Source organism: Saccopteryx bilineata, chromosome 2, assembly GCF_036850765.1.
Source record: "Saccopteryx bilineata isolate mSacBil1 chromosome 2, mSacBil1_pri_phased_curated, whole genome shotgun sequence".
In the NCBI taxonomy this organism is placed as follows: Eukaryota; Metazoa; Chordata; class Mammalia; order Chiroptera; family Emballonuridae; genus Saccopteryx; species Saccopteryx bilineata.
In genome coordinates, this window is record NC_089491.1 from 16,119,658 (window position 1) to 16,146,597 (window position 26,940).

At 43.4% G+C, this 26,940-nt stretch overlaps 1 protein-coding gene across 1 annotated transcript in view; it reads left to right on the forward strand.

Moving 5' to 3' along the window:
• The window catches only part of BRINP1 (BMP/retinoic acid inducible neural specific 1), a 185,606-nt gene that overhangs the window by 118,707 nt on the left and 39,959 nt on the right, over positions 1-26,940 (forward strand). The window contains exon 5 of the mRNA XM_066256381.1: positions 1,934-2,039. Coding sequence (XP_066112478.1) covers positions 1,934-2,039 — 106 coding nt within the window. The remainder of the gene's footprint in view (positions 1-1,933; positions 2,040-26,940) is intronic.

The following is a 26,940-nucleotide window of genomic DNA, read 5'->3' on the forward strand; positions in this document are numbered from 1 at the left end:
CAAATCTAATTTTTTCCTTCTGCATAAAATCTAAACCTATCCTTATATTGAGACTTTCAGAGGTGTCTCTAGGAAAAAAGTATCTGTGTGGGGGCAGGGAGCAGTGCGGACCTGACCGTGGTGGGGGTGGGGGACTCAGGCAGATGAGTCCGAAATTGACCAAGGCAAGAGAAAAAACGTGGGAAGGAGGAACTGAGGAGGGTGGGGGGTGGTGAGAAATAAATCAGATCAGCAAACAAAGAGCCACTTATCCGAGAAGAATCGTCTGTTTTGGGGGGGGATTATGTTGTTAGGCACAGAGAGATGGATCTTGATGAAGCCATCAGAGTCAGAGTGAAGCAAAGGCCTGGGTTTTATTATCAGCAAATGGTTCTCTCCCCACTGGCTGGGGCGCAGAATTGAGATATCGAACCCGTCACGGGATAATCCTCTTCCGCGCGCCCTGGAAGCGCAGCCGGCCCCCTTCCGAGTGTTTTCTCAGGGGAGCTGCACCGCGGCTGCTCAGGAAGCAGTTCTACAGGGGCACTGTCTTTACGCAGCCTGGGACTTTTTCTTTTCTTTTTTTTACCTTTCTTGACACTTCCTTGAGACCCAGCTGGCTAGAAGAGGTCTCACTGCCAGCTGTGTCACACAGCTGGCCCAGGTGGGGAGGTTTTTGCCCACTTTATTGTTTTTATTGCCGTTATTATGTGTTTTTGTTTCTGTTTTTTGGGGGTTTTTTTTGCCCCCCCCCCCCGCCCGATGTCTTTAGCAAAATGAAGTGGGAGTTTTGACTCTTGCTCAAGAACATCTATATGCTAATGACTGTGTTCTTATTCCGTTGGAAGAAGAATAAATTATTTGTTAAAAGGACCAAAGCTATTGGTGCTCTATTTACTTCCTGTTTCTTAAGTGCTAAACTCTTTGAACATATGGCCCCTTTATCTGTTGAGATGGGTGAGCCGGTTACTAACATTTTACAGATGGGAACGTTGAGGCTCTGAGAAGGAGGTCACAGACCCAAGGCTTCCCCGCTGGGAAATGACAGAGCTGGCATTTGGAGGCCCCTGCGGTTGATTCCCAAGTGATCACTTCCTCTGACAGCCAGTGTTGTATCTTTATACCTGGGTGTAAATCTCCAAACAGTTCTACATGTGCCTGTGTTAAACAATCGGAAGTGAAGGCTGACAAAACAGAGAAACCTCTTTTCACACAAAATTGTTCCTGTGCCAGGGTTATCTTTTTGGATAGCAGTCCCTCTATCGTCCACCATCTATATTATTTTAAGGCAACATTTTGGAAATGCACTCACATCAGATAGGGATGTTTTGTTCTGTGGTGGTGTTGATTATGCCCCTGGTTAAAGTTTTATTTTCTTTTTTGTAAAATAAGGGTGATTTCATTGTTCTTGCCTAATAATAATGCATATAGGTGTGTTACAATTTGTAGAGTTTTTGAGAGTAAGATGCCCATTTTTGAACATGTGCCATGTGTTAGGGACCTACACCCATTATGTCTAGTCTCACAATCTTTCTTGAAAAGATTGACTACTTCTAGGTTAGAGAAGTGAAGTGACTTCCTTAGGTCACAGAGCAAATAAATGGACCAGCCAGGACTTAACACCAATTCTCCTGCTTCTAAAGCCCATGATTTTGAAATGTTGCATACTGTCCTGTTTTCACTGATTAGTTTGTAGAATACTTGAAGTGACTTTGTGCAGTGGGTACCATGGATAGAAAGAACCTGGGCATTCTGGTTCTAGTCTATCTGCCTGATTGATCTGCTACCTTGTCATCTGCTTGATGACAGCCAGGCAGGGTCCTTGGCCCAGGCCAGATGCTGAGGAAGCAGAAGGCTTTCTCCGGGGCCCTTCCTCTGCTGGGGGCTGACTGTGCAGGGTCTGTTCCATAGGAGGGTGTCTCTCTCACATCTTCACCCTTGATGTCTGCTCTAGGTCACCGAGACACGCACTGGGCCTTTGGGCTGTAACAGTTATGACAATCTGGACTCTGTGAGTTCCGTCCTTCTGCAAAGCACTGAGAGCAAACTTCACCTTCAAGGTAAGTGCCAGTGGCAACGGTGGGACCAGAGGGTGAAGGGGGAGGCAGCGCGGGGGCGTGATGTGCAGGGAGAAGGAAGAGGATGAAAGTCAGAGCAATCAGAGGAAACTAAGACAGTCATGACATAAAGTCCTTTTAAAAATTTGAATACAGACAGGACAGTAAATTCATGGCTATTAATTAGTCTTCAGATATCAAGTATGAAAATGTGAGCTTTATCCGATTATTTCGGTCAAAATGTCTAAACAGTGCTATTTATAGATGCTCCGGATCTAATATATATTAAAGTTTCATATCCCATCGTCTGGATTTCCTGTATTACGGTGTTCGATTTTCAATGTATTTTGGCAGGTGCTATTTGAAACCCAGGAGCTGCAGCGCAGTTTATGGAATTCTCGGTTCCGTGTCATCTTCTTTTTCCTTATTTGTTCATCACTTGTGGTCTTCGGGATGTATAGACACGCAGACACACATGTGCTTGTGTAAGCGTGCGTGCTTGTAGCGGAGCTCACACACGAGAGAACTCACTCTGCCCGCAGTGCCCGGAGACAGACTTGAAGATTGATTTGTTGCTATAGATAAATATTTGTATTCATTTAATGTCTGCCATATATCAGGTCCATGTTAGGTGCTCCATATATACTCATGGCCTTAGAATAATATACCCTTTAAAGAAGTAATTTTACCCCTATTAATTCATCATCAAGTGGAGAGGAGATTGTAGGGAGAAACTGACAAGGCTCTAAGTACAGGTAGTGCTATTTTAAGAAGCATACTTTATAATAACAGGATAAACAATGTAAGGATCCCAATTTTACACACGAGACTAAGTGAATGAATGCAGTGCTCATACAACATAATATTAGACAGGTACTAAAATGTTGTTTATAAAGAATTTCCAAGTAGCCTGACCAGGCGGTGGTGCAGTAGATAGAGCATCAACCTGGGATGCTGAGTACCCAGGTTTGAAACCCTGAGGTCATCGGCCTGAGTGCTGGCTCATCTGGCTTTAGTGGGGGCTCACCAGCTTGAACGCTGGATTGCCGGCTTGAGCATGGGATCATAGACATGACCCCATGGTTACTGGTTTGAACCCAGAGGTCACTGGCTTGAAGCCCAAAGTCACTGACTTGAGCCCAAGGTTTCTGGCTTGAGCAAGGGGTCACCAGCTCAGCTGGAGCTCCCCCGGTCAAGGCACATACGAGAAAACAATCAATAAACAACTAAGGTGCCACAAAAAGAATTGATGCTTCTCATCTTTCTCCCTTCCTGTCTGTCTATCCCTGACTGTCCCCCCCGTCTCTTGTTTAAAAATAATAATAATTTCCAAGTATATGCAACAACTATTTGATATCACATTAATTTAAAAATGGGTGGTTTTTGATTGAATCTATGACATAACAACATGAAAGAATAAGGGAAAAAATATTGCAGGGAAATATGCCTAGATGGTAAAAGAGCTTCCCTTTGGATGGAAAGGTTATTGATAATTAACTTCGGGCTTCCAGTTTCTTTTCTAACTTTTCTGCCACGATCACATATTAACTTGGTAGTCAGAAAAAGAATGACATGCTTTAACTTTGAGCAGACTAAAAATGTGACCTTCTGGAAGGGTCTATGATAAAGGTGATTCTGAATGTCCGTGGGAGGAAAGCTGGGTTGAGATTGGCAGGCAGAGCTGAATATGACTTTTATATTCCAGCTCCTTGACAACTCTGGTTCATGCCGCTGTTAGAGAAGATGGTTGGAAAATGGTTCAGGAAGGGCTTGGAAGTGTCCCAGGGGAGCACTGAATGAAAATCCTCAGGGAAATCCAGGTCAAGGAAGTGGTTTAGTGTTAAAACAAAACATATCCTCAAATACATGAAGAATCACCCTACCTCCTTTCGTAGAGAAAAGAGTTAGACAGATGGGTTTGGTAACACCTAATAAAGTGAGAACTGCCTTGGGTGTGCCAGTGATGTTAGTTCCTGTGACACCTGCAGTGACCTTGAGGTGCCAGCAGGGTTTGATCCGGGAAGTGTGGCTTCCGTCTGCATTGATCACCCTGCTGTGCACGTCGCAGGTGGAGAGCCCCGCAAGTTATAATTGGAATAAATTTAGAAGGGATTCGCAGGATGTTACCAGGAAGTTGTTAAGATCACAGGGACATTTAAAGGCTGATTTACCTTCAGCTAATGAAGCTGGAGGTCTAGGGTTCTCTCACCTTCTCAGTCCTCATCTTTTCTCATTCTGAATATTCACTTTCATATCTGATTTTGAAACACATTTCTCAGTGAGCAACTAAAGTATAAGTCTCAGTCCCCCCAAACCAGGGTCTGCCATTGGTGACATTATTAGAAGTATATTATCCACACACAGAAAAGGAGGTGACACTTTTGTCCTATTGTAGATTGGTCAGAGAACACCTGGAGGACTGGAGTTAAGTGTGTGCATCACCCTTCAAGAGGGACATTAGGAAACTATAGTATGCCTGAGGCAGGTGTCTTATGATAAATAGTGGACAAAGGTTGACTTGGAGCGGAAGCACTTGTCTTGCAGATACCTGAAGGATTGTCTTGCAGAAGAGATGGTCAAATTCATTACTATGGGCAAGATAAACTAAACCTGATCTACTTACAGGAAACCTCAAGGACCCAGCTTTAACTGAGATAAAGTAGATCTCACTTTAAACTCGGGATCAAATAGATCTTCTTAGGCACATTCGTGCCAAGCCTCGAGTGGCCTGCTGGAGTGTATAGTGACTGACTGATAAGTAGATGACGTTCGGTAGGAATGTCGCACAGGTTATTTAACTATTATTCCATTGGGTTGGGTGATTGAAGTAACTGGCCTTTTTTTTAATTGAATTTATTAGGGTGACACTAGTTGACAATTCTACAGGTTTGAGGTTCTCAACTCTACAACACATCTCTGTACACTATATTGTGTGTTCAAGCCCCCTAGTCACGTCTTCTTTAAGACCTCTCAATACACATTCGAGGGTTTTATGCAGTCTTATCTTGAGCCTGGTTATGTGCCAAATCCAATGTTATTGCATGGGTATAGGAAAACAAATCAGTTCATTGCATTTCCTTTGTAAAGAGTGTGGCAAAATTCAGTTTCCAGTGATGAGTACCCCAAACAGGTTATTCTTTTAATATTATTTACCAATTATTATATTACTTTTTATACGAACAACTGTAAACCTATTTTTGTGCCACCCTGCATATATCTTATAAGAAACCATATTGGCATTGAGCTAGGCGCAAGGATACAGGAGCAAATAAGACACTGTTTCTACCCCAAGGAAATCTACACTCTTACCAGAGAAGATAAACTTCAATGAGCAACAATAGGCATAATGTATTTTAATGGAGGAAGAAACAGGAGGATTTATGGTATACCAGTTAGTATGGGAACTTAACTTACTGGGGAGTCAGGGAAGTTTTCTTGCTAAAAACAATGCACAGGATGAGACCTGAAGGAGGAAGATGAGGCAGCGCCATGGATAGGGAGGCAGCGCCGTGGATAGGGAGGCGGCGCCGTGGATAGGGAGGGAGCACCGTGGATAGGGAGGGAGCACCGTGGATAGGGAGGCAGCACCATGGATAGGGAGGCAGCGCCGTGGATATGGAGGCAGCATCATGGATAGGGAGGCAGCACCATGGATAGGGAGGGAGCACCATGGATAGGGAGGGAACACCATGGATAGGGAGGCAGCGCCATGGATAGGGAGGCAGCGCCATGGATAGGGAGGCAGCGCCATGGATAGGGAGGCAGCGCCATGGAGGGAGGCAGCATCGTGGATAGGGAGGGAGCACCATGGATAGGGAGGCAGTGTCATGGATAGGGAGGGAGCACCATGGATAGGGAGGCAGTGCCATGGATAGGGAGGCAGCGCCATGGAGGGAGGCAGCATCGTGGATAGGGAGGCAGCGCTGTGGATAGGGAGGGAGCGCCGTGGATAGGGAGGCAGCACCATGGATAGGGAGGGAGCACCATGGATAGGGAGGGAGCACCATGGATAGGGAGGCAGCGCCGTGGATAGGGAGGCAGCACCATGGAGGGAGGCAGCATCGTGGATAGGGAGGCAGCGCTGTGGATAGGGAGGGAGCGCCGTGGATAGGGAGGCAGCACCATGGATTTTGAGGCAGACGCAGTCTTTATGAAGGGGCACTGGAGTTGCTGAAAAAGTCAGGAGATTAAAGCAGAGGCATCAACGGTGAACGGTGAGGAAGACAGAGGAATCTTTGACATCCTGGAAGGCCTCTGCAGCACAGTCATGGGTCAAACATTCTTTTTAGAATAATGGACACCATGGAAGGGTTTTTGGTAATGAAGTAGCATGAAGCGGTTGGTGTTTTGGAAGTCCAGGCTGGCTTTTGCGTGGTCAATGGATTAGAGAAGGGGAGGTCACGGGCGGTGACCAGGTAGCGGCCATTGCCATCCTTACAATGAGATGTTGCAAATTTAGGCATGGAGGTAGCAGTTGGGGCTGAGAAAAATAGCCTAATTTTAAAGTTACTTAGAAGGCATCACGGCCAGGATTTAGTCAAGAGACTGTGATGAATTTAGATAACTGAGGGAATGGACTGTGGAGGTGAGGCGGAGAGGAAGGGCAGGAAGATGCATGGGATTCAGGTCACATATAATAGAGATCAGAAAAGTAATGTGCACTGTTGGGGAGAAGCTGCAAAGGGAGTGCTTCATTCTCTCTGTCCAGGGGGAGGAATCAGAGGGGGAAGTGGTATCCCAGGGAGAATTATCCTCCAGTGCTGGGAGGTAGGAGAAAGAGGTTTCTTAAATATAAGACAGTAGGATATCTCATGACTTTTCAGCAGTCTGATATTTGCTCGGCAGATTATAAAAAAAAACAAACAAACAAAAAAACACCCCACTAAATATAAGAAAAAGATTGATAAGTTGGACTACATTGAAATGAAGAACTTCTGTTCCTCGGAAGCTGCTATTTACAGAATGAAAATGCAAGCTACCGAGCGGAAGGAAATATCTGTGATATATGTGTCTGACAGAGAACTCCTGCGCAAACACATCAATAACTCCTAAAGCCAATAAGGGGAAGACAGACAATCCGGTAAGACAAGAAAATGGGTAAAAGATGTGAACAGGCACTTCACGAACCAGAATATCAAAGTAGCAAATAAACAGCTGAGAAGGTAATTAACTTTTCTAGTCCTCGGAAAATGTAAATTAAAACCACAATTCAGCATCATAACACAGCAGTCAGTCTGGCTCCAATGAGCAACACTGACAATAGCAAGGAGTGACAATGCAGGGCTGGGGACTTACACGCATTGCCGGGTGAGGGGGTTGGGGAGTAGACCATTATTTTGGAAAACTCTTCGGCAGGATTTACTAAAAACTCAATATGTCCTCACCATCTGACCCAGCAATTACAACTCCCAGGAATGTGCCCAAAAGAAATGTTACCCATGATCGCCAAAAGACATGAATGTTCATAGTCGCTTTCTTCAGAACTTCCAAATGGAAGCAGCCCCAAATGCCCATCAACAAGAAAATGGATCAATAAGTTGTCACACATTGACATGATGAGCTACAGCCATAGATACGAGACTAGAATAAATCCCCTTTCAGGCAACAACATGGAAGAATCCCACAGAGATAACACTGCATGAAAAGAAGCTAGACACCAGGGAATATGCATGGTGATTCCATTCCAAAACAGGTCAAAACCAGTGCAAACGGATACATTGTTTTAGAATCCAGAGAGCATGAACCTTTGGGGAGGATGAATGGGGAAGTGACTGATGGGAGACCAGAGATGTTTCTAGAAGTATTGGTAATGTTTCATTTCTTGCTCTAGGTGGGAACATGTAGGTGTGTTTACTTTGTGAAAATACATATAGAGATGTACACACTTGATGTATAATATGCATATGTTTCTGTGTATATAACATGCAGCTCATAAAATTTTATTTAATACTGTGCTTCCTCTTGCCATCCTCTGGAAAGAGAAAACATGAATCCACCCGGAACGTAAAAAAGCAGGTGGTTCAGCCCAGTGAGGAGCAAGCTGCAGGGACAGAGCCCGGGGACCCAGATGTCACAACAGATACTCTTCATTCGGCTCATTTGTTTGAGACAGGGATTGTGCTAAATTAGTTTTGTTATATTTACTTCAACTTAGATGTATTTGTGTGATATATTTGTTACATTTTTGAACCTCAGGGCATTGCTGTGAAGAAGATGCCAGTTTTATAGGTGAGGAAACAGGGCTGAGAGAGCTTGCTCAGTAAGTGACAGAGCCAGACTTTGAACCCTGACAGCCCGACTTCAGAGCTCTTTCTTCCCAGGGTGCAGCTCCTTCTTCCCAGGGTGCTACTCCTCCTTCCCATGGTGCAGCTCCTCCTTCCCAGGGTGCTGCTCCTCCTTCCCAGGTGCAGCTCCTCCTTCCCAGGGTGCTGCTCCTCCTTCCCAGGTGCAGCTCCTCCTTCCCAGGGTGCTGCTCCTCCTTCCCATGGTGCAGCTCCTCCTTCCCAGGGTGCTGCTCCTCCTTCCCATGGTGCAGCTTCTCCTTCCCAGGGTGCTGCTCCTCCTTCCCAGGGTGCTTGCTGCTACTCCTTCCCAGGGTGCATCTCCTCATTCCCAGGGTGCAGCTCCTCCTTTCCAGGGTGCTTGCTGCTCCTCCTTCCCAGGGTGCATCTCCTCCTTCCCAGGGTGCTGCTCCTCCTTCCCATGGTGCAGCTTCTCCTTCCCAGGGTGCTGCTCCTCCTTCCCAGGTGCAGCTCCTCCTTCCCAGGGTGCTGCTCCTCCTTCCCAGGGTGCTGCTCCTCTCTGCTCCTCTCCTGGTCCCTCTGAATGAGGCTGGGAGGGGAGATCCTGCAGAGCTGTATTCTGGTCAATAGACATATAATGAAAGACACTCTAATGACATTTACCTTATAGTGTTTTATAATGTCCACAAAACAGGGCAAAGGGAGAGGGGGAAAAAAGAGATCAGAGGAGACTAGAAATGAGGAGAGAAAAGGATCATAGGAATAATCAGAGTTTATTAGTAGTCAAAGAAGCAACAGCTGCTAGTAGTAATAATGTTAAGAACATAGTGAGAACTTCTTCTTTTCATCCTTCTCGCTCCAAAAAGCCCATTGAGCGTCTCACTGACGTTGTCATGTAATTTAATATAGCACCCATCTGGTGAGGTGGACAAAGGGCAGAGCTCTGCCTCGGTCGCTCACTGATGTGGGAGGAGATGCAGAGACAATATTTTGCAAAAACCTAGGAATGATCCAGAAGTTGATTCACTCATACATCCATTCATTTATTAAGCAATATTTATTGAACATCAACTATGTGGCAGGTATTGTTTTAATAGCTGACTATAAGCTAAGTCTCAATGATTTTAGAGCTTATATTTAATATATAGAGGGGAGGTAAACAGACAATAAACAACTAAGCAAAGAAATATATTTTTATTACAATTAGAGACAGTGAGGAAACAGGTTATATAGAAATTTGTAGACCGCAGTAATGACCTCAATTATCACTTAGGATGAACTGGGAAGCCATTGCAGATGCGGACAGTGGAGTAACTTGACCTGACTTACATTGTAAATGAGTTACTATGACTTGACTAGAGGAGACGATTGAGGGGAAGAACACATACAAGGAACCCAGTTAAGAGGCTATTGTGTTTATCAAGGTGAGGAAAAACGGTGGTCCAGACCATGACAGTGGCAATGAGGGTTATGAGACGTGATTGAATTGTGGATATATATATATATTTTTTTGTAGGCTGTCTTTTTTATTTTTTATTTTTTTTTATAAATTTTTATTAATGGTAATGGGATGACATTAATAAATCAGGGTACATATATTCAAAGAAAACATGTCTAGGTTATTTTGTCATCAAATTATTTTGCAAACCCCTCGCCCAAAGTCAGATTGTCCTCCGTCACCCTCTATCTAGTTCTCTGTGCCCCTCCCACTCCCCCTAACTCTCTCCCTCCCTCCCTCCCATGTCCTCCCTCCCCCCCCACCCTTGGTAACCACCACACTCTTGTCCATGTCTCTTAGTCTCATTTTTATGTTCCACCAATGTATGGAATCATGTAGTTCTTGTTTTTTTCTGATTTACTTATTTCACTCCTTATAATGTTATCAAGATCCCACCATTTTGCTGTAAATGATCCGATGTCATCATTTCTTATGGCTGAGTAGTATTCCATAGTGTATATGTGCCACATCTTCTTTATCCAGTCTTCTATTGAAGGGCTTTTTGGTTGTTTCCATGTCTTGGCCACTGTGAACACTGCTGCAATGAACATGGGGCTACATGTGTCTTCACGTATCAATGTTTCTGAGGTTTTGGGGTATATACCCAGTAGAGGGATTGCTGGGTCATAAGGTAGTTCTATTTGCAGTTTTTTGAGGAACCACCATACTTTCCTCCATAATGGTTGTACTACTTTACAGTCCCACCAACAGTGAATGAGGGTTCCTTTTTCTCCACAGCCTCTCCAACATTTGCTATTACCTGTCTTGTTGATAATAGCTAATCTAACAGGAGTGAGGTGGTATCTCATTGTAGTTTTGATTTGCATTTCTCTAATAACTAATGAAGCTGAGCATCTTTTCATATATCTGTTGGCCATTTGTATCTCTTCCTGGGAGAAGTGTCTGTTCACGTCCTCTTCCCATTTTTTTATTGGATTGTTTGTTTGTTTGTTGTTGAGTTTTATGAGTTCTTTGTAAATTTTGGATATTAGGCCCTTATCTGAGCTGTCGTTTGAAAATATCAGTTCCCATATAGTTGGCTGTCTGTTTATTTTGATATCAGTTTCTCTTGCTGAGCAAAAACTTTTAATTCTGATGTAGTCCCATTCATTTATCTTTGCCTTCACTTCTCTTGCCATTGGAGTCAAGTTCATAAAATGTTCTTTAAAACCCAGGTCCATGATTTTAGTACCTATGTCTTCTTCTATGTACTTTATTGTTTCAGGTCTTATATTTAGGTCTTTGATCCATTTTGAATTAATTTTAGTACACGGGGACAGGCTGTAGTTGAGTTTCATTCTTTTGCATGTGGCTTTCCAGTTTTCCCAACACCATTTGTTGAAGAGGCTTTCTTTTCTCCATTGTGTGTTGTTGGCCCCTTTATCAAAGATTATTTGACCATATATATGTGGTTTTATTTCTGGGCTTTCTATTCTGTTCCATTGGTCTGAGTGTCTATTTTTTTGCCAATACCATGCTGTTTTGATTATCGTGGCCCTATAACATAGTTTAAAGTCAGGTATTGTAATGCCCCCAGCTTCATTCTTTTTCCTTAGGATTGTTTTGGCTATTCGGGGTTTTTTATAGTTCCATATAAATCTGATGATTTTTTGTTCCATTTCTTTAAAAAATCTCATAGGGATTTTGATGGGAATTGCATTAAATTTGTATATTGCTTTGGGTAATATGGCCATTTTGATTATATTTATTCTTCCTATCCAAGAACAAGGAATATTTTTCCATCTCATTGTATCTTTTTCGATTTCCCTTAACAATGCTTTGTAATTTTCATTATATAGGTCCTTTACGTTCTTTGTTATGTTTATTTCTAGGTATTTTATTTTTTTTGTTGCAATCGTGAAGGGGATTATTTTTTTGAGTTCGTTTTCTAATATTTCATTGTTGGCATATAGAAAGGCTATGGACTTTTGTACGTTAATTTTGTATCCTGCGACCTTACTGTGTTGGTTTATTGTTTCTAATAATCTTTTTGTGGAGTCCTTCAGGTTTTCAATGTATAGGATCATATCATCAGCAAAAAGTGATAGCTTTACTTCTTCTTTTCCGATATGGATGCCTTTTATTTCTTTGTCTTGTCTGATTGCTCTGGCCAGAACTTCTAGCACCACGTTGAATAAGAGTGGAGAGAGTGGACAACCCTGTCTTGTTCCTGATTTAAGGTAGAAAGTCCTCAGTTTTATGCCATTTAATAGGATGTTGGCTGATGGTTTATCATATATGGCCTTTATCATGTTGAGATATTTTCCTTCTATTCCCATTTTGTTGAGAGTCTTAAACATAAAATTGTGTTGTATTTTATCAAAAGCCTTTTCTGCATCTATTGATAAGATCATGTGGTTTTTGTTCTTTGTTTTGTTGATATGGTGTATTACGTTAACCGTTTTGCGTATGTTGAACCATCCTTGAGATTCTGGGATGAATCCCACTTGATCATGATGTATTATATTTTTAATATGTTGTTGTATTCGGTTTGCCAGTATTTTGTTTAGTATTTTAGCATCTGTATTCATTAGAGATGAATGGTCTGTAGTTTTCTTTCTTTGTGCCATCCTTGCCAGGTTTTGGTATGAGGGTTATGTTGGCCTCATAAAATGTGTTTGGAAGTATTGCTTCTTCTTCAATTTTTTGGAAGACTTTGAGTAGAATAGGAACCAAGTCTTCTTTGAATGTTTGATAGAATTCACTAGTATAACCGTCAGGGCCTGGACTTTTATTTTTGGGGAGATTTTTAATAGTTTTTTCTATTTCCTCCCTGCTGATTGGTCTGTTTAGGCTTTCTGCTTCTTCATGACTCAGTCTAGGAAGGTTGTATTGTTCTAGGAATTTATCCATTTCTTCTAGATTGTTGTATTTGGTGGCATATAATTTTTCATAGTATTCTACAATAATTCTTTGTATATCTATGATGTCTGTGGTGATCTCTCCTCTTTCATTTTGGATTTTATTTATTTGAGTCCTGTGTCTTTTTTCCTTGGTGAGTCTTGCCAAGGGTTTGTCAATTTTGTTGATCTTTTCAAAGAACCAGCTCCTTGTTTTATTGATTTTTTTCTATAGTTTTTCTGTTCTCTATTTCATTTATTTCTGCTCTGATTTTTATTATCTCCTTTGTTCGGCTGGTTTTGGGTTGTCTTTGTTCTTCTTTTTCTAGTTCCTTAAGGTGTGAAGTTAAGTGGTTTACTTCGGCTCTCTCTTGTTTGTTCATATAGGCCTGAAGTGATATGAACTTTCCTCTTATTACTGCTTTTGCTGCATCCCAGAGATTCTGATATGTCGTATTGTCATTTTCATTTGTCTGTATATATCTTTTGATTTCTGCGCTTATTTCTTCTTTGACCCATTCATTTTTTAGAAGTATGTTGTTTAGTTTCCACATTTTTGTGGGTTTTTCCCCCTCTTTTTTGCAGTTGAATTCTAGTTTCAAGGCTTTATGATCAGAAAATATGCTTGGTACAATTTCAATTTTTCTAAATTTGCTGATATTGTCTTTGTGGCCCAACATATGGTCAATTCTTGAGAATGTTCCATGTACACTAGAGAAAAATGTATACTCTGTCGCTTTGGGATGAAGTGTCCTGTAAATGTCTATCATATCCAGGTGTTCTAGAATTTCGTTTAAGGCCACTATATCTTTATTGATTCTCTGTTTGGATGACCGATCTAGAGCCGTCAGCGGTGTATTGAGGTCTCCAAGTATGATTGTATTTTTGTTAGTTTTTGTTTTAAGGTCAATAAGTAGCTGTCTTATATATTTTGGTGCTCCTTGGTTTGGTGCATATATATTAAGGATTGTTATGTCTTCTTGATTCAACTTCCCCTTAATCATTATGAAATGACCATTTTTGTCTCTGAGTACTTTTTCTGTCTTGTAGTCAGCATTATTAGATATGAGTATTGCTACACCTGCTTTTTTTTGGGTGTTGTTTGCTTGGAGTATTGTTTTCCAGCCTTTCACTTTGAATTTGTTTTTATCCTTGTTGCTTAGATGTGTTTCTTGTAGGCAGCATATAGTTGGATTTTCTTTTTTAATCCATTCTGCTACTCTGTGTCTTTTTATTGGTAAGTTTAATCCATTTACATTTAGTGTAATTATTGACACTTGTGGGTTCCCTACTGCCATTTTATATCTTGCTTTCTGTTAGTTTTGTATCTAGTTTGATTCTTCTCTTTTGTTTTTCTATCATTTGTTTTTGTTTGTTTGTGTTCCATACTTCTTTCCTCTGTTGCTACCTTTTTTAAGTCAAGTGTTTTTGTGGTGGTTTTTTTAAGGGTGGTTACCATTAAGTAATGAAAAGGGTACCTACCATATTCATTGTAGTACCCTATCTTATAAGTATTTCTGCACTTCATCATCCTTTGCTACTGTTAATCTCCATCCTCTCCCCCCTTTTTTTCCTTTGTTGTCACAGTTTAAGTTTGGTTTTATTGTGTTCTTGGTGGAGCTGTTACTTGTGGTGTTGTTTTCTTTTGTTCTTTGAATCTGGTTGGAAAACTCCCCTTAGTATTTCCTGGAGTGGGGGCTTTCTGTTGATAAATTCTCTCATCTTTTCTGTATTTGTGAATGTTTTTATATCTCCTTCATACTTGAAGGATAGCTTTGATGGGTATAGTATTCTTGGCTGAAAGTTCCTCTCTTTCAGGGCTTTAAATATTGGGGTCCACTCTCTTCTAGCTTGTAGAGTTTCTGCTGAGAAATCTGATGATAATCTAATAGGCCTTCCTTTATATGTTGTACTCTTCTTTTCCCTGGCTGCCTTGAGAATTTTTTCTTTGTCATTGGTTTGTGTCATCTTTATTATGATGTGCCTTGGAGTGGGTTTGTTGGGGTTAAGAGAACTTGGTGTTCTGTTTGCTTCTTGAATTTGAGGCTTTAGTTCCTTCCACAGGCTTGGGAAGTTCTCGTCTATTATTTGTTTGAGTATATTCTCCATTCCATTTTCTTTCTCTTCTCCCTCTGATATACCTATTATTCTTATGTTATTCTTTCTGATGGAGTCAGACAATTCCTGTAGGGCTTTCTCGTTTTTTATTATTTTTGAGTCTCTTTCTTCTTCTCTCTGTTGTGCCTCAAGTTGTTTGTCTTCTATTTCACTAATCCTATCTTCAATCTGGGCTGTTCTGTTAGCTAAGCTTGTTACCTCGTTTTTCAGCTCGTGAATTGAGTTTTTCATTTCTGTTTGATTTGTTTTTATAGTTTCAGTTTCCTTGGTAATATATTCTTTGTGTTCATTGAGTTGTTTTCTGATCTCCCTATATTGCCTTTCTGTGTTTTCTTGTATATCTCTGAGTATTTTTAAGATTTCTATTTTAAATTCTCTGTCATTTAGCTCCAAGGCTTCCAATATGTTAAGTCTTTTCTCCATAGATTTTTCCACATCTATTTGTGTTACCTCTCTTTCTTTTGTATCCATAATATTCGATTTCCTCTTTCTTATCGGCATCTGAGGGTGGTCTTATTGATAGCACTAATTAGAATTAATAAAGATTAAAAAGTAAAAAAAAAAAAAAAAAGTAAAACACCCCACACAAAAAAAACAGTAATAATTTATTATTTCCCCCTTTTTTTCTCTCTTCTCTTTCCCTCCTCTCCCCTCCTCAGGGAAATATCGTGCCTATAATGGAGGGCCTGATTTGGGGTGAAGAGTTCAAGGGGCAAAAAAAGGGAGTAGGGACCTACTAAATGCAAAAAAAAAAAAAAAAAGGAAGAAAATCTTAGACAAGCATAAGATGATTTGCTTGTAAGTGATGGTCAACTAAGAGATATAATGAGAGGGATAAGAGGGAACCAGAAAAAAGGACCAAAAAAGAATAATAAAGAAGAAAAAATAAAAATAATAAGTAAAAATCTGTTGTATTAAGTGGAGCGAAGACTAAATACAATGGAGACCTTGGGTTGGGAGGACCCAAAATGCCACAAAAATAAACAAACAAGAAAAAAAAAATAAAAACAAAAGCAAAAAAGAGAAATAAAGCCAAAAAAAAGCCTTGAGTCCCAAATTAACTAATTTGTTCATGATTGAGGATTATATAGGAGGAAAGTAAAATGAGAAAAGAAAAAATGAATAGAAAGGAAAAAATAAGAAAAAGAGAAAAACGAAGGAAGAAATAAAATAGGAAGAGAAAAAAACAAAATAAAGCAAGACAAAAAAAAAAAAAAAAAGAGGAGAGAGTGAGAGTTAAGTGTTTTGGAGTATAACCTTAAAGGAGGGTGAGGATGAAGAAGAAAAATAAAATGCAACACTCATGGGTAGTGTAGTTCAAGAAAGGGGAAGCATAAGATGGGCAGAGAATAGAAGGACCGAGGTGGAGGAAATAAAGGCAAAAAGATAGAAGAAACAAACAACAACAACAACAACAAAAAATTAGTGGATCAAGTTGTAAAGTCTGTGGGTTTTTCTTGATTTTGAGAGGTTAACTTCTTCCTTTTTCTTTTCTCTCCCTCTTCCTGGTCGGTGACTCTGTACCCCAGGCTCTGCCCCTGTGTCACTCTTAGGTAGGGATTTGCAGTTGATGGGATTCTATGGCAATGTCATATAATTGGCTTTAGTCTTGCTGGAAGTAAAGGCTTGTTGGCGTTTGCAGGGTCCAACGATGAGAGAGTTTGCTTTCCTGGATTCTCTCTCCTAGTCCCCCCTTTCTGAATTAGCAGCCTGGTGATCCAGCTATAAGGCTGCAACTGCTTCTGCCTGGGGAGTAAGAGGCTCAAAGAGCTGGGAAATCCCCACTCTATCCCCACTCAGTGCAAGGCTTTGGGAAAGGCTCTGACAGTCAGGGCCTCCAGTGTAATCAGGCGGGGGTGGGAGTCAATTGTTGTCAAGGTGACTGTTCAGCGCCTATCATTTAGTTGGACCTCTCAACCCAGGCTTTCCACACTTTGTAGCCTGTTTTTGCAGGGAAGAAGAGGCACTAGTCTCTGCTTACGACTAGTGTAGTATAGACCTTATTATCTGCCAAGTCCTTCTTGTTAGCGTTTATCCCTGAATATGGAGGCTCTATCAATCAGAAGTTGCCCCCGCCCCTTTAGCAAGAGGCACTAAAAAATATCACGCCTCTTGTCTTGGATCGCTGAACTGAGAGAGATCTTATCAATTAGAACTGAGGGTGCACAGATTTTATGGGTTAAGCTAATTTCAGTGATTGGGTCGCAGCTGTGCTTCCGAAGGTATTTTAGGCTGCCTGCGCGCGCCCCTCCCCCAACGCTTGATTGTTAGCTTGAATGGCTGGGTGAGGTGCCCCGCCCACGGAGAGAATCTCCCAAGCCTCTCCCGCTTGCCCCGCCGCTGGCGGCTGGACCACACCAGGCGCAGGATAATGGAGCCCCCTGGGTGTGCGGGCCAGCAGGGCGCCCTGGGCGCGTGGAATGCCCAAGGCATGCGTGCAAATGGGGCGCTCCGGGCACCGGTGGCCGGCGACCCCCACTTGCAGTGTGCGGGCCGCTGGGAACGTCAGCGGTGCTCAACCGGACCGGGCGCGCGCGCGGCGGCTCGCAGTTCCCAAGTATATGGGCTGACTCACCACAGGCGCACTTCCTTGCGGTTTGAAAGAACGTCCCTGTGGTCGATTCCTCCACACCCTCGTCTCTCAGATTCAAGTGATAACAGTCCTTTCGCTATCAGTTTGTGTGGAACTCCGGAATGCTCCGAGGATAAATTTTTCTGTTTCTAGTTGATAAATTTGTTGTGATTTAGGGGAGAGCTGTCGGACGCGCTGCTCACGGCGCCATTTCCGTGACGTCACTCTGGATATATATTTTAAATAGTGCTGACATTATTCAATCGTGGACTGAGAAACTTGTGAGAGAAAGAAGCAGAAGATGGTCCCCAAGTCTTGCCGGAGTAAATGCAATGATGAAAGTGCCTTACTGATCTGGAGAAGACCGGGGGAGGGGATCAGTTTTGATGAGACATGAGGAATTGGGTTTCTTCCAAAGTTTGAGAAGTCTATGATATATACAAATGTATATATTGAACGGGCATTCGGAAAGTCAGAGGAGAGAAGCAGAGGTATAAATTAGCATAGAGATGCTATTTAATGATGTGAGATCGGACAGATCACCTTGGGAGAAATGGCAGACAGAGAAGAGAAGGCATCTAGCTATTGAGCCATGGAGAATTCTACATTGAAGTGTTGGGATAATGGGATGATAATAAAGAACAAAAAAAAAAAAAAAAAGGGAGCTAAGAAGTGGCCAAGGAGGTGGGGAAAGAGCCAAGAGGGTGTGTAGTATTCTGGAAGCCAAATAGAGACTGTTTTCCCAAACAGAGATGGTGGTCAGCTGACAGATGCTACTGACAGGAGAATTAAGATGAGGACTTAGAACGAGGAAGTGGGTTTAGCAACATGGAGGTCTTTGGTGACCTTGACAAACGAGATTGCAGTGGAGTTATAGGGATGAAAGCCTGAGTCGAACGTGTTCTAGAGGAAATGGAAAGAGAGGAAATGAAGGCAAGGGATACAGCAAACTCTACAGAGGAATGTCGCAGTAAATGGCACAGTGACAGACAGTGATGTGGTGTGGGTGAATTTCCTTCTTTTTAATGTGGAAGCAACAAAACTTTTATACACTGATGGAAATCATTATTCGGCGAGGGAAAATTGATTCTGCAAGACAGAGGGATGATTTTAAGGTCTAAGTTGAGTGGAGAAGAGCGAATAGGGTCTTGGGTAAGAATGAAATCATTTGCCTTACCTAATAACGCCTACTGGTTCATCCACGGTGAGGGGTGGATGGGAGAACGTGGGGGTCCAGAGGTGGCTACAGTTCATAGATGTGGTAATGGGAGCACTTTCTTGACCTTTTCTCCAGGTTTCTTTTCATAGATTGAAGTTTTGTCTCTGACATTAGAATGTTTCTTATAACTGATGATGTGTCATAGTTTAATGGGCAGGCTGTTTCTTTCTCATTGTACTTAAAACAGTGATATGTCTCACAGGGAATGGCATCTTAGGTCCTGTGGCATGTGATATTTTTCTTCATGAAAGTGGGACTGAGGTCATTAGCCTATTCTCAGCTCCCCAGGGAGAAAGATAAACAGGAAAAAGGAAGAAATCTTTAAAAGACAGGAGGCTGGGCAGTGAGGGGCTGTGGGGTGAAGGACTGATACGGTGAGGCATCGTCCAGCCCCTCCAGACAGGACCACCTGAGACGGGTGTGTTTTGAGGGCCTCTTTCTAACCAAATGGTCCATTTTACTTGTTGACCTCTCTTTTTTTAAAAGATTTTATTTATTACTTTTAGAGAGGAAAGAAAGAGAGAAAGGGAAGGGGGGAGGAGCAGGAAGCATCAACTCCCATATGTGCCTCAACCAGGCGAGGCCAGGGTTTTGAACCAGCGACCTTATGCTTTATCTACTGTGTCACCAGAGGTCACGCCACTTCCTGATCTCAAATTATTTCTCTTCCCCCTTCTCTTCTTCCTTCTTTTCTCCTTTTCCTCATCCTTCTCTTCCTCCCCCCTCCTTTGTTTCTTTGTCTCTGTCCCTGTTTGAAGCCTCAGCTCCCTGCAGACCAGGCTGTATCCCTGTCACTCACACATTCAGAGTCTCATCATGCCTGGAACTACCTCTGTCCTCTCTCTGAGTTCAGTTGTCTTGCTGTGCCCAGCAGAGATGTCTGTCCTCCCCGCAGCAGGGAACCCTCCCTCTGCACCCGCCCTGGCTCCGCCCCTTCCGGTCCCCCGGCCCCATACCCCCCCCCCCCCCCCCCGCCCTTCTCTGGACCGCTGCAGTGATTGCCAGGCCGCCTCCGGACTCTGATCACTCCTGCCCCCACCGCTGCCTCAGACGCAAGTGTGCTCTTCTTAAAGTCAAATCCAGTGCTGTCACTTCTCCTGCTTCAAACCCTTCACTTTCACAGTAGAGATGTTGGTATAAAGTTTAAACTTCTTAACTTGGCCCCGAGCAACATAATCAAACCTTTGTCTAATTTCTTGTCTTTGTCTTATTCCACCGGCCCGCACATCCCTGCACCTTTACCCCAGGCCCGTGGACTTTCTTACCTTTCACTGCAGGCATCTTTTTAAATTTTTAGTTTATATTTCTTTGTACCTTTGCACAGCATCTCTTAAATTCCTGGACTTCCATTTCTCCCAAGGAATATTCTCTGCCTTTCTCTCCCCAGGTTATCAGGCATCCTACCCTCCTTCGTATCTAGGACTTGCCACACACACATACACACACACACACTCACACACACACACTCACACACTCACTCACACACTCACACATACACACACACTCATACATTCACTCACACACACACATACACACACACTCATACACTCACACACACTCACTCACACACACACGTACACACACACACACACACACACTCACACACACTCAAATACACACACACTCACACACATTCACTCACACACACATACACACACACATACTCACACACTCACTCACACACACATACACACACTCACACACACACACACTCACACACACTCTCACACACTCACACATACACACACACTCATACATTCACTCACACACACACATACACACACACATACTCACACACTCACTCACACACACATACACACACACACACACACTCACACACACACACTCACACACACACTCACACACTCACACATACACACACACTCATACATTCACTCACACACACACATACACACACACTCATACACTCACACACACTCACTCACACACACTCACACGTACACACACACTCACACACACACACTCACACACACTCAAATACACACACACACTCACACACATTCACTCACACACACATACACACACACATACTCACACACTCACTCACACACACATACACACACTCACACACACACACACTCACACACACTCTCACACACACACACTCATACATTCACTCACACACACTCACACATACACACACACACACTCATACATTCACACACACTCACATACACACACTCACACATATACACACACACTCATACACTCACATACACACTCACTTTATTACCAATCTGACTCTCCAAGTGAAGTGTAAATTCCTCAATGGTAGGGACTTTCTCGATCTGTAGCATAATATCTAGAACCTGGTACATAAATTGTGCTCAGAGTATATTTGTTAAATGTATTTATGAATGAATGAATAAATAATTAAATGAATTTCCCAGAACACAGTGAGCTCTGCTTTCTCTGCACTCTTACCCTTCTCGTTCCACATCATAGTGAATCCAGTTCAATGTAACAACCATTTCCTGAGGGCCTACTGTGTGCCAACTGCTGTGCTACCTTGCGTGGACAGCACTCTTCATAGTGTATGTTCCTCTTCTACAGAATTGGGTATTATGTCTTCCAGGCAGGGGGCACACTCCTTCATCCTCCAAATACTACTTCTTCTAAAAGCTTTTTTTTTTTTTGTATTTTTCTGAAGTGAGAAATGGGATGCAGAGAGACAGACTCCCACATGTGCCCCATCAGGATCCACCCGGCATGCCCACTAGGGGGCGATGCTCTGCCCATATGGAGCATTGCTTCACTGCAACTGAGTCATTCTAGTTCCTGAGGCGGAGGCCATGGAGCCATCCTCAGCGCCTGGGCCAAGTTTGCTCCAGTGGAGCCTTGGCTGCCTGAGGGAAGAGAGAGACAGAGATAAAGGAGACAGGGAAGGGTGGAGAAACAGATGGGCACTTCTCCTGTGTGCCCTGGCTGAAAATCAAACCCAGAACTTCAACATGCCGGACTAGTACTCTACCACTGAGCCAACTGGCCAGGGCTGAAAAGCCGTTTTTAAGATCTTTTTTTTTTTTTTTTTTTGTATTTTTCTGAAGCTGGAAACGGGGAGAGACAGTCAGACACACTCCCGCATGCACCCGACTGGGATCCACCCGGCACGCCCACCAGGGGCGACGCTCTGCCCACCAGGGGGCGATGCTCTGTCCACCAGGGGGTGATGCTCTGCCCACCAGGGGCGATACTCTGCCCACCAGGGGGCGATGCTCTGCCCACCAGGGGCGATGCTCTGCCCCTCCGGGGTGTCGCTCTGCTGCAACCAGAGCTACTCTAGCACCTAGGGCAGAGGCCAAGGAGCCATCCCCAGCGTCCAGGCCATCTTTGCTCCAATGGAGCCTTGGCTGCGGGAGGGGAAGAGAGAGACAGAGAGGAAAGCGCGGCGGAGGGGTGGAGAAGCAAATGGGCGCTTCTCCTATGTGCCCTGGTCGGGAATCGAACCCAGATCCCCCGCACGCCAGGCCGACGCTCTACCGCTGAGCCAACCAGCCAGGGCCAAGATCTTTTTTATGGCATATTTTCACTCATCTTGCTGCAGCATATTCATTTGTGTTTCGGTTTTATTTCTTCTCTTTGAGGGAGGGGCTGAGCCTTGCCATCTTTGGATTTCATCACACTCGGCACAGTGCTGTGGGCATAGGAACTCAATACGTATTTGTTGAATTTGATTTTTGTACATGATCAGTGCTAAAGTGACACCAGAAGGAGGAAGATTAGGAGGAGGACAGAAGAGGGAGAAAGAAGAAGAGAGAGAGGGAGGTAGGAGAAAAAGATGGAGAAGAGGAAGAGAAGAAGGGGAGAGAGGGGAAGGAGATGGAGGAGCATGAGGAGGAGGCCTGGAAGAGAAACAGCACCGACAGCCTCTTTCCTCAGTAGCTAGGCATCGTACATGGAGTGGAGATGATTACTTTCAAAATCATCTTTCGATGAGAGGTAGAAAGAGAGGAATAGAGATTGTAGAAGTATTTGAAATAACACGTGTTTGAGCGGCTGCTCCTTCTTAGGCATGCGCTAGCCAGTTCATCCCTTCCACCAACCAAGAGGTAGGGATCATTCTCCCCATTATGCAGATGGTAAAACGGAGGTTCATAAAGATAAAATCTCTTTTCCAAGATCCCCCAGCTTTTGGGCCTTACTCACCTGAGCTCCGAAGGCTGCCTTACTTTTCTGAGGGAGCTCTGAGTCAGCACAGTGCATTCTAGGTGTGGGTAGGGTTGTCCCTGCCCAACGGTAGCCATAGAAGGAGAGGGGACACAATGTGATCAGGTCTCCTTTTCATAAGCTCCTCCTATCCGAGACCCCTGTCACCTCATGTGGCCTTATGATCCCAGGGTGGACCGCTGAGTGACCGTGGCCTGTGCATCATGGGGATGAGTCCTCATTAGAATCGCCCAGGGTCTCGGTCAGTGGCTCGTGTCCCATTAGCAGGGCCTGGGAGGCACGGAAGAGAGTCCTTGTTTCCGCTTTCCCGTGGCTCTGTCTGTAAGGCCTGCTGGATAGAAGAGCAGCAGCTCCATGCCCGATAGGGTCGCTGGTGTTCACTCTGCTGCGGGCCCCCGTGGGCTGGCTTTCCTCATGAGCCAAGGAGCGCCCTGTCCTCCGCATTGTCAGACGGAGCAGTGGCCTCCCTCTTGAGAAGCGGATTGAAATGTCAATTACAGAGCCAACCAGAAGACAAATAAAATGGGGAAATCAGGAGAGCACATTTAACGGTGGTAAGACCGTGGACTAGTTCCGTCGCTGGGCTTCTTCAGGGCTTCTGATCTGCAAAACAGGAATAAAAACCCCTCTGCCTGGGAGCCGTTATTCTACATTTAATAGGAAAATATGTAGCAAGCACCCAAAGGAAAAACCAAGGGGGCTGATATAAAATAGTAATTATAGCTACGATTTACTGAATAATTCTCATGTGCCAGGTAGAGAAGTAATTTGTTAATATTAGTATCTTGTGTACACCTCAACTGGGGTCCATTTTCCAGATTTGAATGTTGAGGCTCCCAGAACTTAACTCTCTTGCAGGTGGCAGAGCAAGACTTGGAACCCAAGCCCACTCAGTGCCAGTGCTCTTAAATTGTATACACCATATTGTTTATGACCCTGGAGCATACAAATCATAATCATGGTTCTTTTTTTTAGAGCAAGTGGTCATATAGCCCTGTTTCTGTGCTTATAGGTTCTGCTAGTTACTTTAGAAAGTCTGTGATTTTCCTAAAATTACTTGCCCACCCGTGTAGGTGGGTAGGTGTGCCATTTCCATACCTATTCTCATACTTTCCAAAGGATCAAATGCCTTTATAACAGACAATTCCTGAGGCCTCGCAACATTCTGGGTGTCCAGGACCAAGGACAGTGCTGCCTCCCACCTGGGGAAATCGGGAAACGTTTGGTGACTCAAGACTTAGACTTGTACAAAGAGGTGAAAATGCTGATGGGGTATAAGCTGATGTTGAGAGAACGGATAGCAGAGCACTGACCTGTTGGTGTGTGGTCAGACGGGGTTGTACCTTTCCATAAACTCTTGACTGAGTATGCATCAAGGAAACCCTGAGTGATGATGATCAGTGTGGGGATACGATCTCCTCTGGCAACCATGTCCTTCCCATCCAGTTATTTGTTGAGCTCATTGTGCAGAAACCGGGTGTCAAGATGGCGAAAACTGAAATAAATCACTCATGGATGTTAATTCATTGATTCTGATAGAAGTGGTGCTTTTTAAGATTATTAAGTCAATTTTTAGTCCTCACTCCTCAAATCATCTCAGTCAGAATCAAAGCTCTCCTTTGGCGCTGCAAACATGGAGTTTCGATGCACCTCTGTTATATTCTAGACGCACTCTGCCTTGTCTTATGTGCATAACTGTACATATTTGCTACCAAACTGTCATTAAGATCCCTGAGAGATACGGCCATATCCTTTCTTTTTTTATTTGTTCATTATCTGCTTCTTCTTAGTTCAGTGTTTTGCTTAGAGTAGGTATTCATCAACGATGTACTCAATTTAACTTTCTTTGAACTGTCAAGTCAATTTGTTTTGAATCTTAGTTTTTATTGTGGTAAAATACACATAACATAAAGTTTATTTAACCATTTGAAAGTGCACCGTTCAGTGGCATTGAGTACGTTCACACTGTTGTGCAACCACCATCATGGCTTAATTCCAGACCTTGTTCGCCACCCCAAATGGGGATTCTGTATCCGTGAAGCAGTCATTTCCCGTTCCTCCCTCTCACTGAGCCCTGGAAGTATTAATCTGCTTTCTGTCTTTATGGATTTGCTTATTCTGGATATTTCATATAAATGAAATAATACAGTATGTCGGGGATTTTTTTTTTTTTTTTTGTCTGTCTGCTTTGATTTTACAAAATGTTCTCAAGGTTCATCCACATTGTAATACTTATCAGTCCATTTTTTTTCATGGCTAGCTTACATTTCATATTATGCTTATATCACATTTTGTTTACCCAGTCATAGGTTGATGGACATGTAGAGAGCCTCCACCTTTGAACCACTGTGGACATTGCTGCTACGAACATTTGTGTGCATGTTTTTGTTTGGATACCTGTCTCCAATTCTTTTGGGTATCTACCTTAAGAGTGGAATTGCCGAAGGATATGATAATTACATTTTAAAGAAGGTTTGGCACAAAAATAAGTTTACTTTGCAGTAGATTACACAATCCCATTGTTGACTTTCTGTCGGGATCAGCAGTGCATTGCTACGTGACTGGCGGTGCTGTCCTGCGGGAGGTGTAATCTGTCTTACCTACGTAGTTGACATTGGACTGAGCCGTGTGATTTCCTCTGGCCAATGGGGTGTGAGAGGACCAAATGCAGGCCTCATCTTAGCAGACACTCGAGGGGCATCTTAGCAGACACTCGAGTGGCACTGTCTTGACTTTTGCACTCTCCCTCTGTCACACGAATGGCGTATGCCCGAGCGAGAACGGCTGCTCCTTCAGTCTAGATCCGAGATGAAGAAGACTTCTAGGGAAGAGTCAAAGCCCTGCCCACATGAAGCATGAGCAGTAAATAAATAAACCATGTGGTTATAAGCCACTGAGATTTTGAGGTTATTCATTACCACGCTGTAACTTAATAAAAGCTCAATAGTACTGAAGCCCCAGATTAAATGACATAAACCACACTTGCTTACTGTAGGCCTTCTCAGTGCCTTACCTGTGTTCATACATATTATGAGTCGCAAGAAGTGGATTCAATACACAGTTTTCCGAATGGGTTAGATTCTGGTACATCTGCAGATTGATGATGCTGTGACATACAGCTTGGCAAAGGCTGGACTGTGCATAGCATTTGGGTTCAGTCCTATTCCCTTGCTTCTTGAGGTCGGAAATCATGTCTTATTCATTTTCCGTGTCCCTCGCACTAGGACAACACCTGACTTTATAAAGTGATGGAGGAAAGTGGTTTCCAAATAGCTGCCGACTTGAACGGTTTTATCTTTGCACACCTACTGTGATCTAGGACTGCGCTTGGTGTCTTGGAAAGAATGCAAAGAAGTGTTAAAAAAAATTGAAGCCCTCAAGAGTTCTAATTATAGCTATGAATCCCCCCCCCCCCAAAAAAAATAATATGTGCTAAAATTATTGGTCAGATCCTTTTGTATCCTTGGAGCACCTGCCTGTCCCTTTCAATACTGAGTTGAAGTTAAAGTAACTAAAGGTTTCAAGCTGTGATGTTGGGAAAGGTGACACAGGTCTTGCTCAGGAGAGATGGCTGGAGAGAGATGGGACTGGCCAGGCACAGAGCAGGCAACCCAGTCCCCAGAGAAGCACATTATGTCTACGGTCACCTTCATTCAGACACGTGTACTGGTCTCATTTATGGGCAGGTGACAGGGAAGTGGGAGATGAACGAGGAGCTCGCGGACCGGGAGGAACAAGAACCTGAACACACATAATACGATGTCTTCAGTGTTCTCCGACCATCTGTGATACGGGCAAGGTGCTCTTGGGTGCCAAGGGGGGATGCCAGCGATTGCCAAAGGCCTCCCGGGAAAGCGGCGGAAATCAGATGAGGATGGGGAATTGTGTTAGTTGGACAACGGCCGTGAACCAAGACTTATGATGTGTATTCAACAATGAATTTTGTTTTTCAATTCATGAAGTATAATTTACCTCCAGAAAAATTTACCCTTTTGAGGTAAACAGGTTCTCTGGCTTGACACACATATCCCATCACGACATCGAGGTGCTGCCACAGTCAAGATATGAAATGAGTTGTTTAGTTTTTGCTCAGTCCTACAATGGCAGCTTTCACGAGGGTACTGAGGGCCAGAGAAGTTAAGCTCCTGAGCCTACGCTTCCCACGGTCACGCCGTTAATCGCGGCTGGGCCAGCGTTTGAACAGGGCGGAACTTGGCACACGGGGGA